Raw genomic sequence first — 19,280 nt, 5'->3', positions numbered from 1 at the left:
AGTTCAGCAGTTCAAAACCATCAGCTGCTCCTCGGGAGGAAAAATAAAACAATACTTGAGCTACCCCCATAAAAGTCCTCAGCATCAGAAACACGCAGAGGCAGTTCTGCCCTGTTCTATAGGGTCGCTATGAGTCAGAGTAGACTCAGTGGCAGCCAATTTGGTTCTAGACATTTAGTCTGGTGGTGTTGTGGCTGAGTGGTTATGTGGGGTCCTGGTTTACGACTGCCGGCACCAGCACCATGACAGGCTGTATAAAACCAAAGTCTGGGGCAGGCTTAAGCTCTCATTTCAGATTCCTGGGCACTGAGGTAATTCTGTCAGAGAAGGCATCACCTGTCCCAGACTGACCAGTAGGGTGCAGCGACCACCATCCCCAATTGACCAGTCCAGAGAATACGCGTGGAACTACTCGCCAACCACCACTGGACAATGCTGAGGCCAGAAGTTTTCTCCAATAAATTTAAAGAACAGCAACACTGGACTGCCCCAGGTCCCTGGCCCCATAAAAGCCCAGGGAACAAAGAACTCGGGGCTGATTCCCTTTGGGACGCAGGGTCCCCGCTGCACTGGGCAGTGGAGGGAGGGAAACCCTAGCTCGAGCTAGCAAATAAACTCCCTTTGCCACTTTTGCATCTCAACTGGTCGTAATTCTTCCATGCGTCCAAGGTGAGCTCGTGTTCCCTTCCCCAATCCAACAGTTACATGGTTGGCTGCTACCCGCAAGGTCATCGGTTGGAAACTACCAGTCACTCCTTGGGAGAAAAATGAGGTGTTCTACTTGAAACTTTTTAAACTGGAAAACCCACAGGGGCAGGTCTACACTATCTTAAAGGATCCCTGTGAATGGGAGCTGACTCAATGGCAGTGGGTTTTTGTGGAGTCTAGTGGCACACTTGGTTGTAAGCTGAACCGCTGGCCACAGGTCATCTGTTGGAGCCCACCAGCCCCTCCACAGGAGCGAGATGAGGCTTTCTGCTCCTGCAAATGTCGACACCCTTGGAAACCCACAGGACAGTTCGCCTTGGATTGCAGGGTCTCCATGAGTCAGAAGTGACTTGCTGGCTGGGAGTTTTGGTTTAATCCACTAGGTCATGGAAATGGCTTTCCTTTCTCTGCACTACAATGACCTCTCCTCTCCCCTCGGTCCCCAAGGGGCTCCTATGGTAAACTCAGCCATGACAGTGGACAGGCTTCCGCTGATGCAGCCCTCACCAGTTTCACTCCCCCACTGAGTCCAACAACCTAGGAGAGACATTCCCTCTGTACTGGGTCTGGTGTGGCCCATAATTACCCCCTGGATGCTATCTGCAGATCTACAGACTTTGACAAATAGGGTAGCTTTATAGAATGGTTTCAGGGCGTGAGGTGGAGCATCAATGGGAGGCTTTGTTAAGAAAACACAAAAGACTGACTCATTTCAATTCTATCTCTTGCCTTGAGGCTGTTAGTTCTCAAAGCGCTCTGGGATTGTGTCTAGATTAACATCGGAGATATTGCAGACAAGAAAAGCAAGCCCAGAGGGTGGAAGCGGCTCTCTAGCACACTTGCTGCCTTGCAGTCAATTCTGACTCATAGAAATCCTAGAGATGCCCTGGGGGCTTCCCAGCGCCAACTGTTCACCTGTTGGTGGGAGAGAAAGTCCGAGTACCTTTCTGATGAGCTGCTGGTGGTTTCAAGCTGCCAACCATGAGGATTGCAGCCCCACATGTAACCACCACACCACCAGGGAACAGTGAATTCACACTCAAGTTTTCAGACTCTGACCTTGAGATCCTCAAGTTTGGTGAGCAAGTTACAATTCAGATCATCAACTTTCATAGTTTTAACTACTACTTAAATCCCCCGATAGTTTACCTTTCTTTTTTTTTTCATTACATAAACTTTATTGGATTGGATGAAAGCATCACAGACAAGTCTAAAAAGGAATCATCTAGACTGTTGCTGGACACCTCTTAGAGATACTCATCAGCCTGCTGAACTGCCACATGATCTTTGATCTCTCTTCTCCCTCTCGTGGGTGACGAACCTCCCTCTCTGTCCCCAAGGGAACACCTGTCATCAGCCTAGCCCAGGGGTCCTCAAAATTTTTAAACAGGAGGCCAGTTCACTGTCCCTCACAACCATTGGAGGGCCAGACTATAGTGTTTAAAAAAAAACTGTGAACAAATTCCTAGACACACTGCACATATTTAATTTGAAGTAAAAAACAAACGGGGTAAAAACACCTGGCGGGCTGGATAAATGTCCTGGGCGGGCTGCATGTGGCCCGCGGGTTTCAGTTTGAGGCCCCCTGGACTGCACACTTTTATTTCCTCTCCCCTGTCCCCAACTTGGCAATTTCCAAGACGGTTCTCTTCAGCATAAATTTTATTTTATTTTATTTTTTCCTCCCTTAGAGCAGTGGTCTGATAGAATTGCCCTTTTGTGACTGGCTAATTTCACTCAGCCTATTGTTCTCCGGGTCACTCCTGCCAAAGGCATTTTGTGGTTTCATCCTTCATTTTTAGAGGCTCACAGGATCACTGCGTGCATGGAGCAGTCTCGTGATCCAGTCTTCTCCTGGTGGGCTGCTGGTTGTTTCCACCTCCTTGACATTGGTTTCCTCAAATTTAACAAGATGTTGGTAGACCGTGGCCAGAGAGGCACTTGTTTGGTTTGCAAAGGTCTAGGAGTTCCTGGTCACACTCTCACGCCCATTAGTGACATGGGCCCTTGCTCCCCCTTCTTCCTCCTCAGCTGCCCCTCACCAGAGCCAGATTCTACTCACCTAGCAACCTCCTGACTCACTTCAACATTAGGCTTAGCCATCGCATGCCCTTTTCCCGGGCAATGAATAAGGAAGAACAAAGGAAAATCAATGGCTTTCCATTATAGTGCTGGCAATGAATATTGAACATACCAGCGGTGACCAGACAAATGAAGACAACCTCTACTGGAAGAACAGCTAGAATGCTGTCGAGGAAGAATGGTGAGATTTTTATCTCATGCCCCTTGGCCTGTTTCAGTCCCATCCCTGGAGAAGGGCATCGTGCTTCCTCAAGTAGAAGGTCGGCAAAAATGAGAATGGCCCTAAAGGAGATGGATGGTCCTAGTGACAGTGACAGGGAGCTCAGACATAGTCAGGTTTGCGAGGATGCACAGGGCAGTGGTTGGGTCTGTTGTATAGAGGGTCCTTGTGAGATGGAACCAACTCAACAGCCCCTAACAATAACAATAACAAAATGCCCTGCCTCTATTTTTATTACCCACCAAGCCCCCAGCCATGAGGTACATCGTCTGGTACATTTTAGAATTTTCTTAATTAAAAATTATATTTAGTGTTAAGAAGATTGATATTTTTATTCAACAAATGTACCTAGTTTGAGTGCAAATCTCAATTTTAAAAATTTACTCACACATCCAACAACCTCCACAACCAAATGATAATACAGCATGTTCATCCACCAAAGACTTCATCTCTCCCACCAGTCAACTTGACCCCAGTGAACAACTGGAAATGAGAAATTAAGATGCATTTTATTATAGCATCCCCCAAACCGGGAAAAACCAAGAGATGTATTTAACAAAATATGACCTAGGCATGTAAAACTATGAAACATTGTTGAGTGCACTCAATGTCAGCTACCATAGAGTTGAGTCTTCGTTTAGTGAGTTTAGTAAGTGGAATCAAATAGGACCAGCTTGTGCACCTGCTTTCTTTTGCCTACCATTACCTTTATGAAACTCAACGGTGAACCAACTCTCAATCCCCCCTTCCTTCTTGTGGCTGACGAGGAGCCCAGGGTGCGGCTGGACCACAACGTGCTGATGCACCACTTTGTTGGCTGTCATGGGTTGTCTTCAGTTTGTGGTGAACGAAGCTTCAGGGAGTGTTCATAAACAAGTCGTTGTGGACACATTTGCACTGTCTTGGGTAAATAGCTCCCAGTGGAATCGTGGGTTTGTGTGGTGAGGACACGCTCAGTGTTGTCATCTGCACTACCGGCTGTGTGAGGGCGTTCCATTTGCTGACATCTTCACCCACACTGACCATAGTTACCATCAATGGACCACAAGTGGTGTGTTTTTGTCTCTCTCTGGACTCCCTGTTCTAGCTGCCTGCTCTCTGGTGTGGGAGAGAGAGGGGGGTGTCTGTGCCTGTGTCCGCGCCCCAAAGAGCAGGCCTACTCTGGCTACGGAGCAAAGTGAGTTGGTACTGATTTGATGGCGGTAGGTAGGAATGCCTATTGGTATATATGACATCACACCAACACCACGCCTTCTTAGGACTACTGCCTTAGAGTAGTGAATCTTTGAATTAGGTATGGTACCGGAAGCCTCCAAGCCTAGTGATTCTTCTTTTTAAAGTCATCTTGCTATTTCATGCTTTATACATTTGCATAAGGATTGTAGCATCAGCTTGATCATGTTAATGAAAAGCCTCCCTGGATCTTTCTGGAGATGGCATCGCAAGAGCATTGGCATTCTGAGTTATTGAGTCTTAACATTCACAACCATGTAACCTCTCTCCCTGTATTAAAGAAGTGGGCCTTCTTTAATATCTCTCGACAATGTGCCCTAGTTTCACATGACTAGGCCATCTTTTGTTAAATATATCTTGGTTTTTCTTGTTTGGGGGATGTTACAATAAATTGTCCATTTAATTTTTATTTCCACTGCTAATGGCAAGAATGTAGAAATTCAGTAGATTTTTTTAGTGATATTTAATACTGGGATTTTGCTAACTTTACATCTTAGCCCTAGTTGCTATTTCTGTACACTACTTGGGATTTTAATACATAGGATCATGCCAACTGTGAATAAGAAATTTTACTTACTTCCAAAATGTATTTTAAAACTTTGTTTGCTTACTTTCCAGCACTGGCTAGGACTGGCAGCACCACGTGGAACAGAAGTGGCGAGGAAAGACACCCTTGTCTTATCCTTGCCTTTGAGGGAAAACATGAAGTCTTTCTAAATTGGAGGTTAACTCTTAAGTTGTGTAATTAAAAAAAAATTTTTTGGTACAAACTGTTGACCTTTTTGAGAACATTGTCCTCTTCTCCTAGTTTTGTCAATTTTCCATCATCAATAGGTGTGGACATTTTGACCAAGATCAATAGGTAAACTACCTGGGACTTTGGACTCATGTTTTAGATGCTGACGGCACACCTCCTATTGGGAAGGTGAGTGGGTAGCTGGGACTCTGAGTAGCTGAGGGAATCTTTGTGGGGACTCTGCATGAAGGGCATGGGGCTGGACGACTTAGACGTTGAGTTGTGTCTTGGTAGCTGACTTGGAGCCCCGGGGAATACCAGCTTCGTGTGGAGAAGCCCCAGTTGGTAAGATTTCAAGCTTCCCCATTAAACACAAACTTTCAAAAGTTCTGAAAGTTAATTGGACAAAGTCATCGGAGATAAAAAAAAGTTTATTTGGCTCTTCCCACTCTGATTGCTCAGGGACTTCCTGAGCCTGGGGTAATTAAGAACAGGCAGCTCAGTGTCAAGGTCCCCAGGGAAGAGACCCCCCGCTGCTCCCCAGGGCAGGGCTATTCCTGGACTTTTTACCAAGTTCTTCTGCAAGGACAGCTTCCGTCTCCGTCTCCAGCCCCAGAGCAGGACCCAGCTCCATCCAGATAGGAGGCGCTCTCTTTAAGCCCTGCAGGGCATTGGAGGGGAGAGGGCAGCCCCGGTGTACAGGTGAGTGTCATGTCAGGGCCTTCCTCTGTGATGGAGAGAGGAGGGCATCAGCCTGGAGGGTGTAGGCTTGGGTGCATCTAGAACTGAGGACACCAGGAGCCCCCAGAGAGACATGGGAGCTGCAGAAAGGTCAGTACATCTCTGGGTCCATCCTGCTCCACACAAGGCAGGTCTGGTCATGTCTCCCCAATCGAGGGATAGGTGTACACTTCCTGCCAATTGTTGGAATCCCTCTCTCATTTCTCTTTCATCCCTTCCTGGTTATGCAGACAATTGTGGGAAATCAGACCACTACATTCTCCCAACAATTGTCCCTGACTAAAATGGGCACAGTTAAAGAGACTCTATGTGGCCGGGGCTGTGACTTTTTGGGGCCGGAAAGGACACCAAGAAGATTGGGATTCAGCGAATATGGCAGAATTGACCTCCGTCAGGACCAAGCACTATTCAGTCATCCATCCTTCCATCCCACCCGTTCACCCATCCTTCCAACCAACCACTCATCCATGCGTTTAGTCATCTTTCTCTCTCTCTCCCTCCCCAACTGTCTGGTCCAGCTCATGCCTCTTGTATTCTATGGTCACAGGTAACTACCTTACATGTCTTTTACTTCTACGGATCCCTGGTGGTGTGGTGGTTACCCGTTGAGAAACCACCAGCCACTCCCAGGAGAAAACCTGGGCTTTCTACTCTGTAAACAGTTACTGTGGCAGTAACAGTTGCGTCCCTGTTCCCTCCACCCAGGGAATTTGGTGTTTGCTTGTTTAATATTTTACTGCTCTCTTGTGTGCAATCCAGCATCGCAAGAATAGCACGGGACTTGGCAGCCACTGGAATGGGCATCCGCGGAGCAGTCTTTATACAATATTTGTACGTTCCATTAGCAACAAGTGAAAACTAATACTTCTGTACTTGACAGCCTCCCTGGGTCAAGGCAGAGTGTGCAGTCTTGCTCTGTGCGGGGCAGAGAGACCAGTGTAATCCAGGCAGGTCCGGTTTCGATTCTTGTGATCCCGTCATGTGTTAAGCAAAAATCCAAGGTATTGGCTGTATTTCTTGAGCTGATAAGATGGTAAAGCTCTCTGAGAGATGAGTTTCAGGTGTCTGGATAGGAGTGCAAACTCCGTGTTGGCTCTAGATTCTGTGTTCCTTAGATCCACCTCTGGTCTCTCCTTCACGCCTTCCTTAAAGACCAGCTCCACACGTCACAGGTTTGGCCTCTTTTCTCCTTGGCTACATCTTCTGAACATCAAGTGAAGGAGAGGAATAAACAAGTAAGAATATAGTAAGGTAGCAAGCTTGAATTGAAGTGCTGTGAAGAGGACCGAAGTCTGACATCGAGTGAGTCTTCCCTTCTGTGGATTGGTGATTGGGAAAGGTCTATTGAGTGAGGATGGGCGGGAGGAAGCCAAAGGGAGACACCTACATGTCCCAAGCATATGTGACCTTGGATCTCTCTCTTCTCTGGCCGGGTGATATTTTTCCTTCCTCCCAGGGTTTTGAAGGGAAAGGTGGGTCAGAGTAAACTAGATCCCTCTGGGGAAGGACTCCAAGCATGTCTGTGGGATGACTATCACATCAAATCCGGGCAGCCAGCATAGTTCCAGACCTGGAGGCCACATTTCCCTGCAATATTGGAGTTTTAGAATTTGAAGAATGCAGGGATGCTGGTCTTTAATTCCTTACTCTTTTAACATTTTGATTCATTTGTTTATTTTGCCCTTACTGCTGTGAGGTGGATGAAGGTTGACAGAGAAGCTCCTTGTGTCTACAGTCAACATTGCACACTCATTTTTGTTTTCTCTCAATGTCCTCAGAGTAACATCACGTATCCTGTGCTGCCCACAGCCTTCCCCTTTCTGTCCTAACCGATTTTTCAACTTAGTTATCAGGAAACGTTGCCCTTTGTTTGGCAAATGGTTGGTGATTCTAAGGTGTGAGTACCTTACTGGTGTTCTTACTCCCCGTACAGACCTGTCTGTTGCTTGACTGAAAATTATGCCAGGTGGGTTCAGTTCCAGACCCAAAGGGTGGCTAAGGGCCATAGTCTCAGGGGACCCACCAGTCTCCATCTGACCAGTAAGACTGTACCCACTGGAATGTGAAGCATGGTTGAGATTCAACGTTATATTTTTTTCAAACTGTATCAAATGATATTTTAAAGTCAACACATCAGCCAGTGATGAGATGAACTCCCCACTCTTGCTGCCATTGAGCAGATTCTGGCTCAGAGTGACCCACCGGTGAGGATGGGACAACCCTGTGAGTTTCTGAAACTGGAAGCTTTTCTGGGAACAGAAGGCTTTGCCTTTCTCCCTTGGGGCTGGCTGGTGGATTTGAACCATTGACTTTTTCGTTTGAAACCACAAATTTAAGCCACGATAGCTCCAGGGCTCCTTTGAGGATGGGAATGATATTGTCACTCTGAGAGGAAATAGAACAAACCATGGGGACTAGTTAACACAAATTAAAAATGCAAGGCGTCTATCACACAACAGAGAGGAAGATCTGTCTGTTCATCCATCCCAGGACTGACTATCTTAAAAGCAGGAATCTCACTGATTACAGGCCAAGGCAGGTGAACCCTTAGCTCAGGGAGTGCTGAAGGTGGGGATCATGGGTATATAACTGCTAACCGGAGGCTGGACGTTTGAGTCCACCCAGAGACCCAATCCACATCCCCAAGCCCCCATCAACCACCCTACTGAGCTCAGTTCTACCCCAACCCCCACGGGACTGCCCTAAGCCAGAGTCACTGGGTGGCGGCTGTCCTGACTCCCTGTCTGAAGTGGGGGCATGTCCCCTAACCTAGGTTGGAAATAGCTACTCACCCTAACCTTTGTCCTACCTTGTCAAGAGCAGGACCATGTTTAGCAATGCCATCTCTCTTTGGTCTCTAGGTTTCACAGGAGCAGAGCGAGGACTAAACCATGGGGAACCATTCGAGTGCCACAGAATTCTGCCTTCTGGGCTTCCGTGGCTCCCCAGGCCTGCACCATGGCCTTTTCACACTTTTCTTTGTCTTCTACTCAGTGACAGTCATGGGAAACTCGGTCATCATTGTGATTGTGTGTGTTGACAAGCGCCTGAAGTCCCCCATGTACTTCTTCCTCGGCCACCTCTCTGTGCTGGAGATCCTGGTCACATCCATTATTGTCCCTACGATGCTCTGGGGGCTGCTGCTCCCCAGGCTACAGACAATATCTCTGAGTGCCTGTGTGGCTCAGCTCTTCCTGTACCTCGCTGTGGGGACCACAGAGTTTGTGTTACTGGGAGCGATGGCTGTGGACCGCTATGTGGCTGTCTGTAACCCGCTGAGGTACAACATCATCATGAACAGCTGCACCTGCAACTGGGTGGTGATTGTTTCTTGGCTGTTTGGGTTCTCTTCTGAAATCTGGCCTGTCTATGCCACCTTCCAGTTCACCTTCTGCAAATCCAACGTGTTAGACCATTTTTACTGTGACAGGGGGCAGTTGCTCAAACTGTCTTGTGACAACACTCTATTCACTGAGTTGATCCTCTTCTTGATGGCCATTGTCATTATCATTGGCTCACTGATCCCAACAGTCATCTCCTACACCTACATCATCTCCACCATCCTCAAGATCCCCTCAGCCGCTGGCCGCAGGAAAGCCTTCTCCACATGTGCCTCCCACTTCACCTTTGTCATCATTGGCTATGGAAGCTGCTTCTTCCTATACGTGAAGCCCAAGCAAACGCAGGCGGCTGAGTACAACAAGATCGTGTCCTTACTGATCTCTGTGGTGACCCCCTTCCTCAACCCTTTCATCTTCACCCTCCGGAATGACAAAGTCAAGGAGGCCCTGAGGGATGGGGTGAAACGCTGCTACCAACTCCTCAAAGACTAGCTCTTCTCAGAGCCAGCCTCAGGTGGACCGGCACCCACTAAGGGTTATTCCAGACCTGGAAGACCTGTGTCCCCTCTTGTCATTACCATCACGGCAAAACCCAAAGCATGTGCCCAGATTCTACACAGAGCTTAGAAGTAGAGACAGCAGGTAGTGGAAGAGCCAGTCTCTGCCCAGCAAGACTGACAGCCTTTGCCACAGTTGAACTCAAGAACCACACCCTAGTGATGCGGTAGGAGCTAGAGTGAAGACCCATGCCTACTGTGTAGCAATTGTCCTAGCCCAATGAATTTTCTCAGAACCTCCTCCACGCAGCCATTTCCTGGGAAACAGGAGGTTGGACGGAGGCAGTGAGCTAGGTCCACAGTCAGAGAGTGCAGATGCAGAGGACGCTTGGTTCTCTTGGTTCCTTCATCAGATGTTGCTAAGGTGGCTCTAGAACACTGCCAGTGCACGAGCAGGTGGCCACGTACACTTAGAAATGCTCTGAGTGTAGAGCATAGGCCACGGCATCCTGGCCCGTTGCTCCTGCGGGCATGTGCTTAAAACTCGTTGCTGCAGAAACAACCTAGCGTGTGGACATGAGGATTGGTCATTATCTTGTCAATCCTGGTGTGTTGTAGAAGGTAGAAGCATGAAAAGACAGGATTGGTGGTGGTGGTGGGGGGGTGTTTCAAGCTCACTGCAAGACGGGTTTTTTGGTTGATCTTCAAGGTGTTACTTAAACCTCTTCCCTTTGTGGTGGGTAGGCAAAGGGAATGGAATAATTCTAAAGAGCACACCCAGTGTTTTACAGCTGTTTCAACCAGCTCTTTCTGTTCAGGTGCCTCCTAATCATGGACCTCATATTTCCTCACCCCACTGAGCCTCTGCTGTCTAAATCCAATTCTGTGAGTTCCCTTTCCATAGATTTCTCTGTTAGCAGAATCAAGAACGTAAGAGTCTAGCTGCCTGACTCTGATATCCTGGAGAATCCCGGGGGAGGCTGTTTGGCAGTGCTGCTCTAGGAGTTTCACATTTTGCTGGAGGAAGATCTTAGGAGGATGGAAGTCACTTGGAAGATGACACTGGGCCACTGTGTCAGTCTCACCCCAGCCCAGCAGTGTGACTCCAAAGTACAGTGTAAGTGACAACTCCCTGTCTAGACAGAAGGCAGGGCCATGAGAAGGTTGTGTGACACACAGGCAAGGGGGTCTTCTCTCCCACCCTCTTCTGCTCATTAAGCCCCGTTCATGGGGCTGTGCTGGCCTGAGCGGTGCCTTTTCTCTAACTCAGGAAATGGAACAGGTTGCCTTCCTCTGTTCTGCACAAAGGCTCTGTCTGATGGAGCCATCACTGGACTGTGGAGCGGGGAGGAGAGAGCCTGGGACTGACCATACGCTCTTCAATCCTTCAACTCCCACCTCTTGCTCCCTGCTCGGCCCTTTTCTGGCCACCATCTCTCCTGCTCCTTTTCTCTCTCCGTCCCTTCCAGAGTTCTTAAGCTCCTGTCCTTCTCACCAATCCCTCGTTAACCTTGACTTAAAGCTCACCCCTTCCTCCGTGGCGATCTTCCTACTCCTTCCTTCACCCCCCTCATCCACTGCCCAGCTACCATCCCCTCTCATTTCCAGCCTTCTCTTGATTCTCAGGATACATGTTTGAAAGACCCGAGCTTTTTACCTATTTTCTCAAAGAAGTGTGTTTAACGAGTAGGCTGGTAGGCCCCTCTGAGGCTGGGGCTGGGGCTGGGAATGCGTGGGAGCAGAGGGAAGGTCCCTAGGAGAGCTCACAAGACAGGAACTTTTGATGGAAGCTTATTCCCCTCCCCAATGGAGCCCAGCTTTTCTCTCTGGTCTTTGATCCCGAATGAAGAACACTGCTGTGTGTGTTTGCTGGGCTTGGGTTCAAGTGGACTGGACCACGGCTCTCAGTCGGTCACAATTCAACCCAACAGTGTGACCAAGTGGAACTTAATCAATTCCCTGATGGAAACTCACATAACATCGCCAGCTCTGTGAGCGGCCAGCAGTTTTGGTGCAGTGCGAACCCCCTGGCAAGGTCACAGCCTTATTCCAAGTCGAAGAAAGACTCCTCCGGGGTGCAGCCTGCTCCTTTGAAAGCAGACTCTGAGAGAAAGCTTGCCACTTTGCTGGGTCTGGATCCTTGTGATAGTTAGGTTTATGGTGCCAACTAGGCCTCCATAGGAACACGTGGGGAGTGTTTAATCAGGTTGCAGCTTGACTGGAGGCCGCCTGAGATCATTGCTTTCTGAGGCTGGCATCCCACTCTCTTTCTCCCTGGGTATCCCTGGACCAGCGTCCTGCTGCTTGAGCTAGTTCTTTGCCTCAACCATGTGCTGCACTACCTGTGGGCCTAGCCAGCATGTGGATCAAGCTGCCTTGTACAGCACCACTATTGCTTGAGGCTCCTTTGGGACCTGATTCTCCACACTGTTGATGGCTCTTATTGACCTGCGAACAGAGTTAGAGCTCAAGAGCCCGTCGGGCCTACTTTACCGTGCTCCATAACTGCTGACAGTTGCCATCCCACCCTGCTGTCTGCTGCCAGCTGGCCAAATCTGCCTGTCTTGCCTGAGGACAGACTCTGCTGTCTGCTTCTTTGACCTGGCACTGGCAGTCCCCTGACTTGAAGGATCTACAGGATATTAACGGTTCCATGTTGAAAAGCATATTAACGGTAAGTGAGTTGAACTGTGGCCTCTGTACTACTGTGTGGACTAATAGCCGTTATGTTCCTTTCTCACTTATAACCTATCTATCTCTCTAAAATCATAAATGTCCTGGTTTTGTTTGTCTAGAGATGCCTGCTTAACACAGTTGGTTCTAGAGAAACAAGATCATAAACATGGGTTTCCTGAATTGGTTCTGCAGCCTGATTAGGCCTGACAGCACTGAGAATGCTGCCTCTACCCAACTCCTGGTACCAGCCGTGTTAGGCCCTCCAATCAAGCTGCACCCTCATTAAACTCCACCCACATGTTCCTATGGCGGCCTTGTCGACACAATAAAATGATTGCAATCCTGCATCCAATCCTCCTGCCATATTGCCTGCTGACATCAGGAGTCATCAGCAGACTGCCGACTTTGAACCGGTTTGACCACCTGTGGTCTTCCTACCTTGTCTTCCGGCTTCTTGGTTTATCAGCCTCTGCAGTCAGGAGAAGCCTCCAGCTTAATATCTCACCCATGAGCTTGTATCAGACTGCACGTACCTTCCTCCACAACTGCCTGAGCTACTTCTTGATGTAAATGTCTTTGCATATGCATACACATCTAAACGTCACTTATTTTGCATCTCTAGAGAATCCAGCCTAACACACCATTCCTCTTTGCCTGTCCTGCAAGCCACGCTAAATGCAGACACAAATACCAATGTTGTCCCTGCTCTGGAAGCTGGACAGCACATCGTCTCTCCTTTTGAAAGTTCCCATTTCCCAAGCTTCGGGTATCTTTGGGAGAAAAATGCAGTGCCATGATGCAAACACCATGGAGTCTCAGTATCTTTATTCTCTACTTAATTTTCCTCTCTCTTCTCCACCAGTGGGCATAGATATCAAGGTCATTTTCAGTTGGGAGAGGGCCCTAAACTTTGATGCCCCATGCCCTCTTACCCACACGCTTGAACAAGATACATGACTTACATCCATGTATGTATTTGTGTATACCTTAATTATTCGCGATGTAACTTCTTTTGAACTTCAGTTATATTAGTGATTGAATGCAAACGTGGCAAATGCCATTTCAGTAGAATGAAATGAACTGGATTATAAACTTTTTAGTGGGGTAATACGATTTTTACATAGAAAAATACCATATTTTCGATGAATAATATTCAACATATTGTTGCAACCAAGAAAGTGAGCCCATGAATCTAGCTCTTTCAACAATCAGTGTAAAATTCTGTGGCTCTCCCACTATGAATAATTGACTTTGATCAAATTGGCTTAAAAAGGTTCCTACTTCAATTTTGATGCTTATTTTGTAAAAAAAAAACAAAACAAAAAAACAATGTTGTAATAAGTGAACAAATGAGAAGATGTTATAAAAGAAAATTTAGTAACCAGAAATTCAATATTTTAATAGACTGCTATAATTTATGTTTAGATTTATTTTCCCCCTCTAACATACTATAATTAAAAAACATTTCTTTCTGTCCTTTACTTGTACAAATTCTTCAGTGATTTCAACACTTTTAGCCTGCACAAGAATATCTACTTCCATTCATCATAAGGATAACAAATCCAATTTTTCTTGGGTCATTTTTGCACACAAAGATGAGCATTCTGTTGTGCAATTTGAGATCACTCAAGTTATGAAGATGATAACAGCCTGATTGTACCTCCTGGTGGGTGTGACCTTCTTACGTTGGTTCTGGGAACTTCATCTCTTCCTCCTTGGAGGCAGGACACCCTCTCTCTCTGCTACACATTCCTGTTGACAAGTCACATGGAGCCATGCTGATGGCTCCTGGAGATGTGTCCAATGCTATTGGATCTGCAGAACTTTCCATCCACCAGCCTATGATCTTCCTACATTCGACATCATTGCATGTGCTGTGTGAGTCTGAAGAGGAATTCATGGGTGAATAAAAGACTTATGGGCTTGATCTGGACTGGGCTGGAATGTTTTATGATGCATAATTACTTCTTGATATAAAGTTCTCTTTTACCATGAGTGTCTCTGGATTTGTTTCTCTAGTCAACCTGGATTAATACCCTACCCTTCCCTGAAAAGATTTGTATTTAAGACATTGGAATTACACTGCACAAACTCCTTCAACACCCTCACACAGTCTTCCTTAAGCTTTTCCACATGATGAAGGGAAATCTACTTGAAAAATTTTATACACATATTTTCCTCTTCTCCATGCAAATTGAAGGTTGTCAATAATAACGTAGTCCATGGTGATGTAAAGCTGATCTCTGGCCCTCAGTGACGTCTCCAGAACACGCTGTCATTTACGTGCGTCCTTCTCGTGCTTGCATCAGCGGCGGACTGCTTGGTCGTCCGTATTTGACAGCGTAGGCAAACCTTCCTGTTAGTGATGGGTAGAGACCTGCACATGTCTTGAAATTTACTTCTGAGAGCATGGCTCATCTGATGAAAACTCTGGACATACAGATTCTGCCTGAACAACAGAAACACATACTCTAGAGTTTGGAACATTGTTTTCAACTTCTCTTTAGTTATCTCCGTTTTTCAACCGTTTTATGTGAATTCACATCCCATTCGATTCCGTGGTTTAAACAGGTGTTTTAAAGTCGTGCAGCCATCACCACAATCGATGTCCTCAGCAACGTTTCCTAAGGCCTCCAGAGTGTGAGTGTGGCCAAAGCTGGTGTGTCTCAGTGGTGTTAGAGCGACGTGTCAATGCTCAGTCACTGCCCCGATATGTCTTCAGAACTGCCCATCAGGGAAAATATGTGCACTAACTGAAACGAACTCACTGCCATAGGGCCAATGCTGACTCTTAGCTACCCTACAGGACAGGGTAGACCTACCCCTGTGGGTTTCTGAGGCTGTAACTCTTTACGGGAGTAGATAGTCTGTCTTTCTCCCAGGGAGCAGCTGATGGTTTGCAGTTGCTGACCTAACTGAACAGTGGGGGGAAAATATCTACGGCTGCCAGACAATCCCCTGCTCTGCTCCGTGTGGCCAGAGTAAGGGAATGCAAGCACATGGTGTGAGAAAGGCATGTCCACCACACGCTCACTTGTCTGCTGCGTGGCTTTGTGATGCCTGTCGGCATCGCATGGGAGTGCTCTCGACACTTAGCAAAGCTGGCTCTGCAAGCTTCCCCTGAATAATGAAGTGCTTGATTTGCAATTCCTTCGCTGTTTGACAAAATTGAATAAATTGTTCGACAAGTTTTCCATCCCCTGGCAATACACATCTTAAAGCAACCGTGGCCTCTCTGTGGGAGAAATATCAGATATAGAGCCTACAGATAAACCGAAATATTGCATTATCTTTAATGTGGTGCACGCAGTTGGCTGTACTTTCTCACTTATTGAGTTTATTCAAATTCCCGATGTTATTTGGGCAATAGGTAAGGGGTTACTTTTGTTGGAGATGTGACCTGTTAAAATGGATCAAATTGATGAGCAAATTCAGGTGACTGCCACAAATTTCCATTTTGTGAGGATCCACCTACTTTATTTCTCCTCAAGAAGATAATCCATGTTCAGAGATCTATAATGACAGAAGCAACACATTGCAAAACAGCTTCCCAATGCTTACTTTCTTTACTAATTTATGTTCCCATTTCATAACTCGAAGCCAAATCTATTGCCATTAAGTCAATTCTGACTCACAGAAATCCTATAGGACAGAGTAGAACTGCCCATGGGGTATTCAAGGTGGTGTCTGTGGAAGCAGATTGCCAGGTGATTCTCCCACAAAGCAATGTCAAACTCGTTACCACCGAGTCTGTGTCCACTCATGCAGAATAGAATGGCCCCAGTGGGTTTCTCCGCCAGCAAATAGTTACAGGAATCGACAGTCTCAACTTTCTCTCACATGGTAGTTGGTGATCTTGCAGTTAGCAAGCTCAATCGTTGATCTTGCGGTTAGCAAGTCAAACTATTGATCGTGCAGTTAGCAGCTCCACTGGTAAACCAGCACACTGCCAGAAATCCTGTACACAGGGCCACCTGGGGTTTCCAGCACTGCCCTTTAAGTTAGCAGCCAAGAACACTTTGTGATGGAAGTCAAACCATGTCTTGGTTTCAATGTGGTGATATAAAATGTCTGTGAATTGAAGTGTTTTTCAACCATCTTCAGCATCTTCATGTTGCACATCGAATAAAGAAGACCGAAGAAAACGGTCTGGATTTGAACTACAGTGCTGACAAAGAATATTGAAAGTACCAGGGTCTTCCAAAATAACAAACAAATCTCTCTGGGAAGAAGTACTGCCACGGTGCTCCTTAGAGCCAAGAATGGTGAGACTTAGTCTCATGTACTTTGGGCAGATTATCCGGAGAGACCAGTTCCGGGAGAAGGACATCGTGCTTGGTGAAGTAGAGGGGCGGATAAAAAGAGGGGGACAGGGTGGATTGTCTTGGTGGCTGCGACAGTGGGCACAAACATAGGGACGCTTGTGAGGATGGCACAGGAGCGTGCAGTGTCTTGTCTCTTGCTCACGGGGTGGCTGTGACTCAGGACCGACTCGATGGCACCCAGCTACAACCACAATCACATGCCAGTTTCACCAATCATTAAATTGATCTACAGAAAATAAAATATTAAATGATTTAGGATGGAAGCGTTCTCAAATTAATAATATGCAGAGCTGTCTGATGAAGAACACAGCTATCCCCTCTTTGAATTCCCCCCCCATTACCTTTACACCCTAAAAATATTTTCCAGTCACAGAAACTTGATGCATATTTACAGTACTTTTAAATATAAATATAAATCATTGTATTGGGGAGTCTTACATCCCTTATAACAATCTGTACATCAATTATATCAAGTGCATTTATACTATTGCTGCCATAATCCTTTTCAAAACATTTTCTTTCTAGTTCAGCCCTTGGTATCAGATCCTCCTTTTTCCCTCGTTCCCCCACCCTCCCTTCCACATGAATCCTTGATAAATGAGAAATTATTAATATTTTCAAATCTTACACCATTCGCTTTCTCCCTTCACCCACCTTTCATTTGTTCTTTTCCATGGAGATGGGGTAGTTATACGTTGATCATTACAATCAGTGTCCTCTTTCTCCCCCTTCCCTTCCCACCTTCCCTCTACCCTCATCGTATCTCTTCCTGGGGGGGTTATCTGTCCTGGATTTGTGTGTCAAGAACTCTTACCTGTACCAGTGTACATGCTCTGGTCTAGTAGGATTTGTAAGGTCGAACTGGGGTCATGATAGTGGTGGCGTGGGGCGAGGGGGGGCGGGAAGCATTAAAGAACTAGAGGAATGTGTGTTTCATCTGTGCTATACTGCACCCTAGCTGACTCTTTCCTTCTTTGCGGCCCTTCTGTGAGGGGATGTCCAATTGTCTACGGATGGACTTTGGGTCTTCACTCCAACCCCCTTCATTAGCATAGACATGATTGTTTGTTTTGGGTCTTCTGATGCCTAATACCTGATCCCATATAGGCTGGTGTGCTTCTTCTACGTGGACTTTGTTGCTTCTTAGCTAGTTGGCCACTTGTTTAACTTCAAGCCTTTAGGACCCCAGATGGGCACCATCAGCTTTCTTCACCACATTTGCTTATGCACCCATTTTATCTTCAGCAATTGTGTTTTGTCAACTGAATCCTGGGGATAGATTGTGAGGGGACAATGATTGTGTCCATTTAACATGTGAGAAAAAAATGGCCCAGGAGAGGTAAGAAGTTTGCCAAAGTTGTATCACTTCCATCAGATTGGACACAGAGAAGGACCAGGAGCGCTCATGGGGGTGAAGGAGAGGGAGCAGGCCCTCTGATCCATGGCTGGTGGCCGTGTGAAACGGTGTGGCCCAGGGAGTCCGTTAGTGGCTCACCTAATCACCAGGAGCTGTGCCTTTCCTGCTCCTACCTTTTTTTCTAACTTTGCTGGACATCTCTTTGTCTGTGTTGAATCTTCAAATGGGAGGAATTCTTCCTTTCTCACATCGTGCTTTCAATTTCTAATCTTTTCATGATTCTTATACATTTTCCCTTTTTGCTGGAGTTTCCCCTCTTGGACAGATTTTCTATTTGTAATAAAATGGCAGCATCTGATCTCCAGCTTCTCCAGGAGGAAGGAGAGTGATCAACTTCAGCTGCCCAAGGCCAATTGCCCTCAGGCAGGAAAGAGGGAGGCCTCCAGCCTTCCTACCAATTCTGACTCCAACCAACCCTCCCTTTTCTATTTCTCCATGGGTTGGACAATTCATTGAAGTGGAAACAGTTTGCAATTCAGGGCTAAAAATGCCCCAGATGCAGTTCTTCAGTTAGGATAGCCTCTTCCCAGCTTTATCTTCAGGCAGGTCTCACTCTGGTCCTCGGTCACAAAGAAATCATGGAAATGCATTTAAAACTCATGCTCTCATCTCAACTATCAACCTCCCACCAGCCAAACCAAGTCACAGGGTGTGTGGACCCAGTGGAGCAGGTAACTGTTGTGCCTTCTCTCCTGTGGTTCACCACAAAGCCACACATCAAAGGGTACACACACCCATAGTGGGGAGGGAACAAAGTGTGGGGACCAATGGTGCATTCTACCCCACAATGACAAGGGTGGGCTGCTCAGAAGATGCTTGTAGACCAGGCATGTACATTGTTACTCTGTATTTGTGTGATGTTGTCAAACCTGGATAGTGCCATCAAAGCTGCTGACCAGTCCTTGTGATAGTCACAGGGATGGTTGTGTGAGAGAGAGGCCTCCTCCCTGGGCTGTCATTTCCAGTCAATGAAGACAGTCTGCTGCAGGTGAAGGAATTTGCCCATCCCCACTCTTCCCTACTGCCAAATTCCCTAATGTAGCCTCGGTTGTTTCCAAGGCCCTGCCTGTGCACAGATCAGAAGAGACTCTCTCATAAAGTCCCTCGTGCATATAAAGGCTCTCTTAAAGTTCCTGGGCTTCCAACAGCTGCTTCCACCAGGTCAGCACTCAGTGCCGTTCTTCTGTGATGCGTCACCAGGTTTAAAGTCTGTTTTCCCTTCTTCCTTGCTCTGTAAAAGCTGGTGGGCTCGATCCTAGAATTGAAGCGAGCATGCCTCCACTTTTCCTTTCCTTTCCTTTGAC

The 19,280-nt window shown here is 46.9% G+C and overlaps 1 protein-coding gene across 1 annotated transcript; it reads left to right on the top strand.

Moving 5' to 3' along the window:
* The first annotated feature begins 8,611 nt into the window (after positions 1–8,611).
* OR9A2 (olfactory receptor family 9 subfamily A member 2) lies at positions 8,612–9,553 on the top strand. The gene has a single exon (XM_075557768.1). It carries the CDS (start codon positions 8,612–8,614, stop codon positions 9,551–9,553), a length of 942 nt encoding a protein of 313 aa, XP_075413883.1.
* Positions 9,554–19,280: the final 9,727 nt, after the last annotated feature.

Source organism: Tenrec ecaudatus, chromosome 9 (genome assembly GCF_050624435.1).
Source record: "Tenrec ecaudatus isolate mTenEca1 chromosome 9, mTenEca1.hap1, whole genome shotgun sequence".
NCBI lineage: Eukaryota > Metazoa > Chordata > Mammalia > Afrosoricida > Tenrecidae > Tenrec > Tenrec ecaudatus.
The sequence above is the reverse complement of the archived record's forward strand: the minus strand, read 5'-3'. Positions and strand labels throughout refer to the sequence as shown.

Bases quoted from the DNA above. Each gene is read 5' to 3' on its own strand.
- OR9A2 (XM_075557768.1), top strand. From the start codon at position 8,612: ATGGGGAACCATTCGAGTGCCACAGAATTCTGCCTTCTGGGCTTCCGT.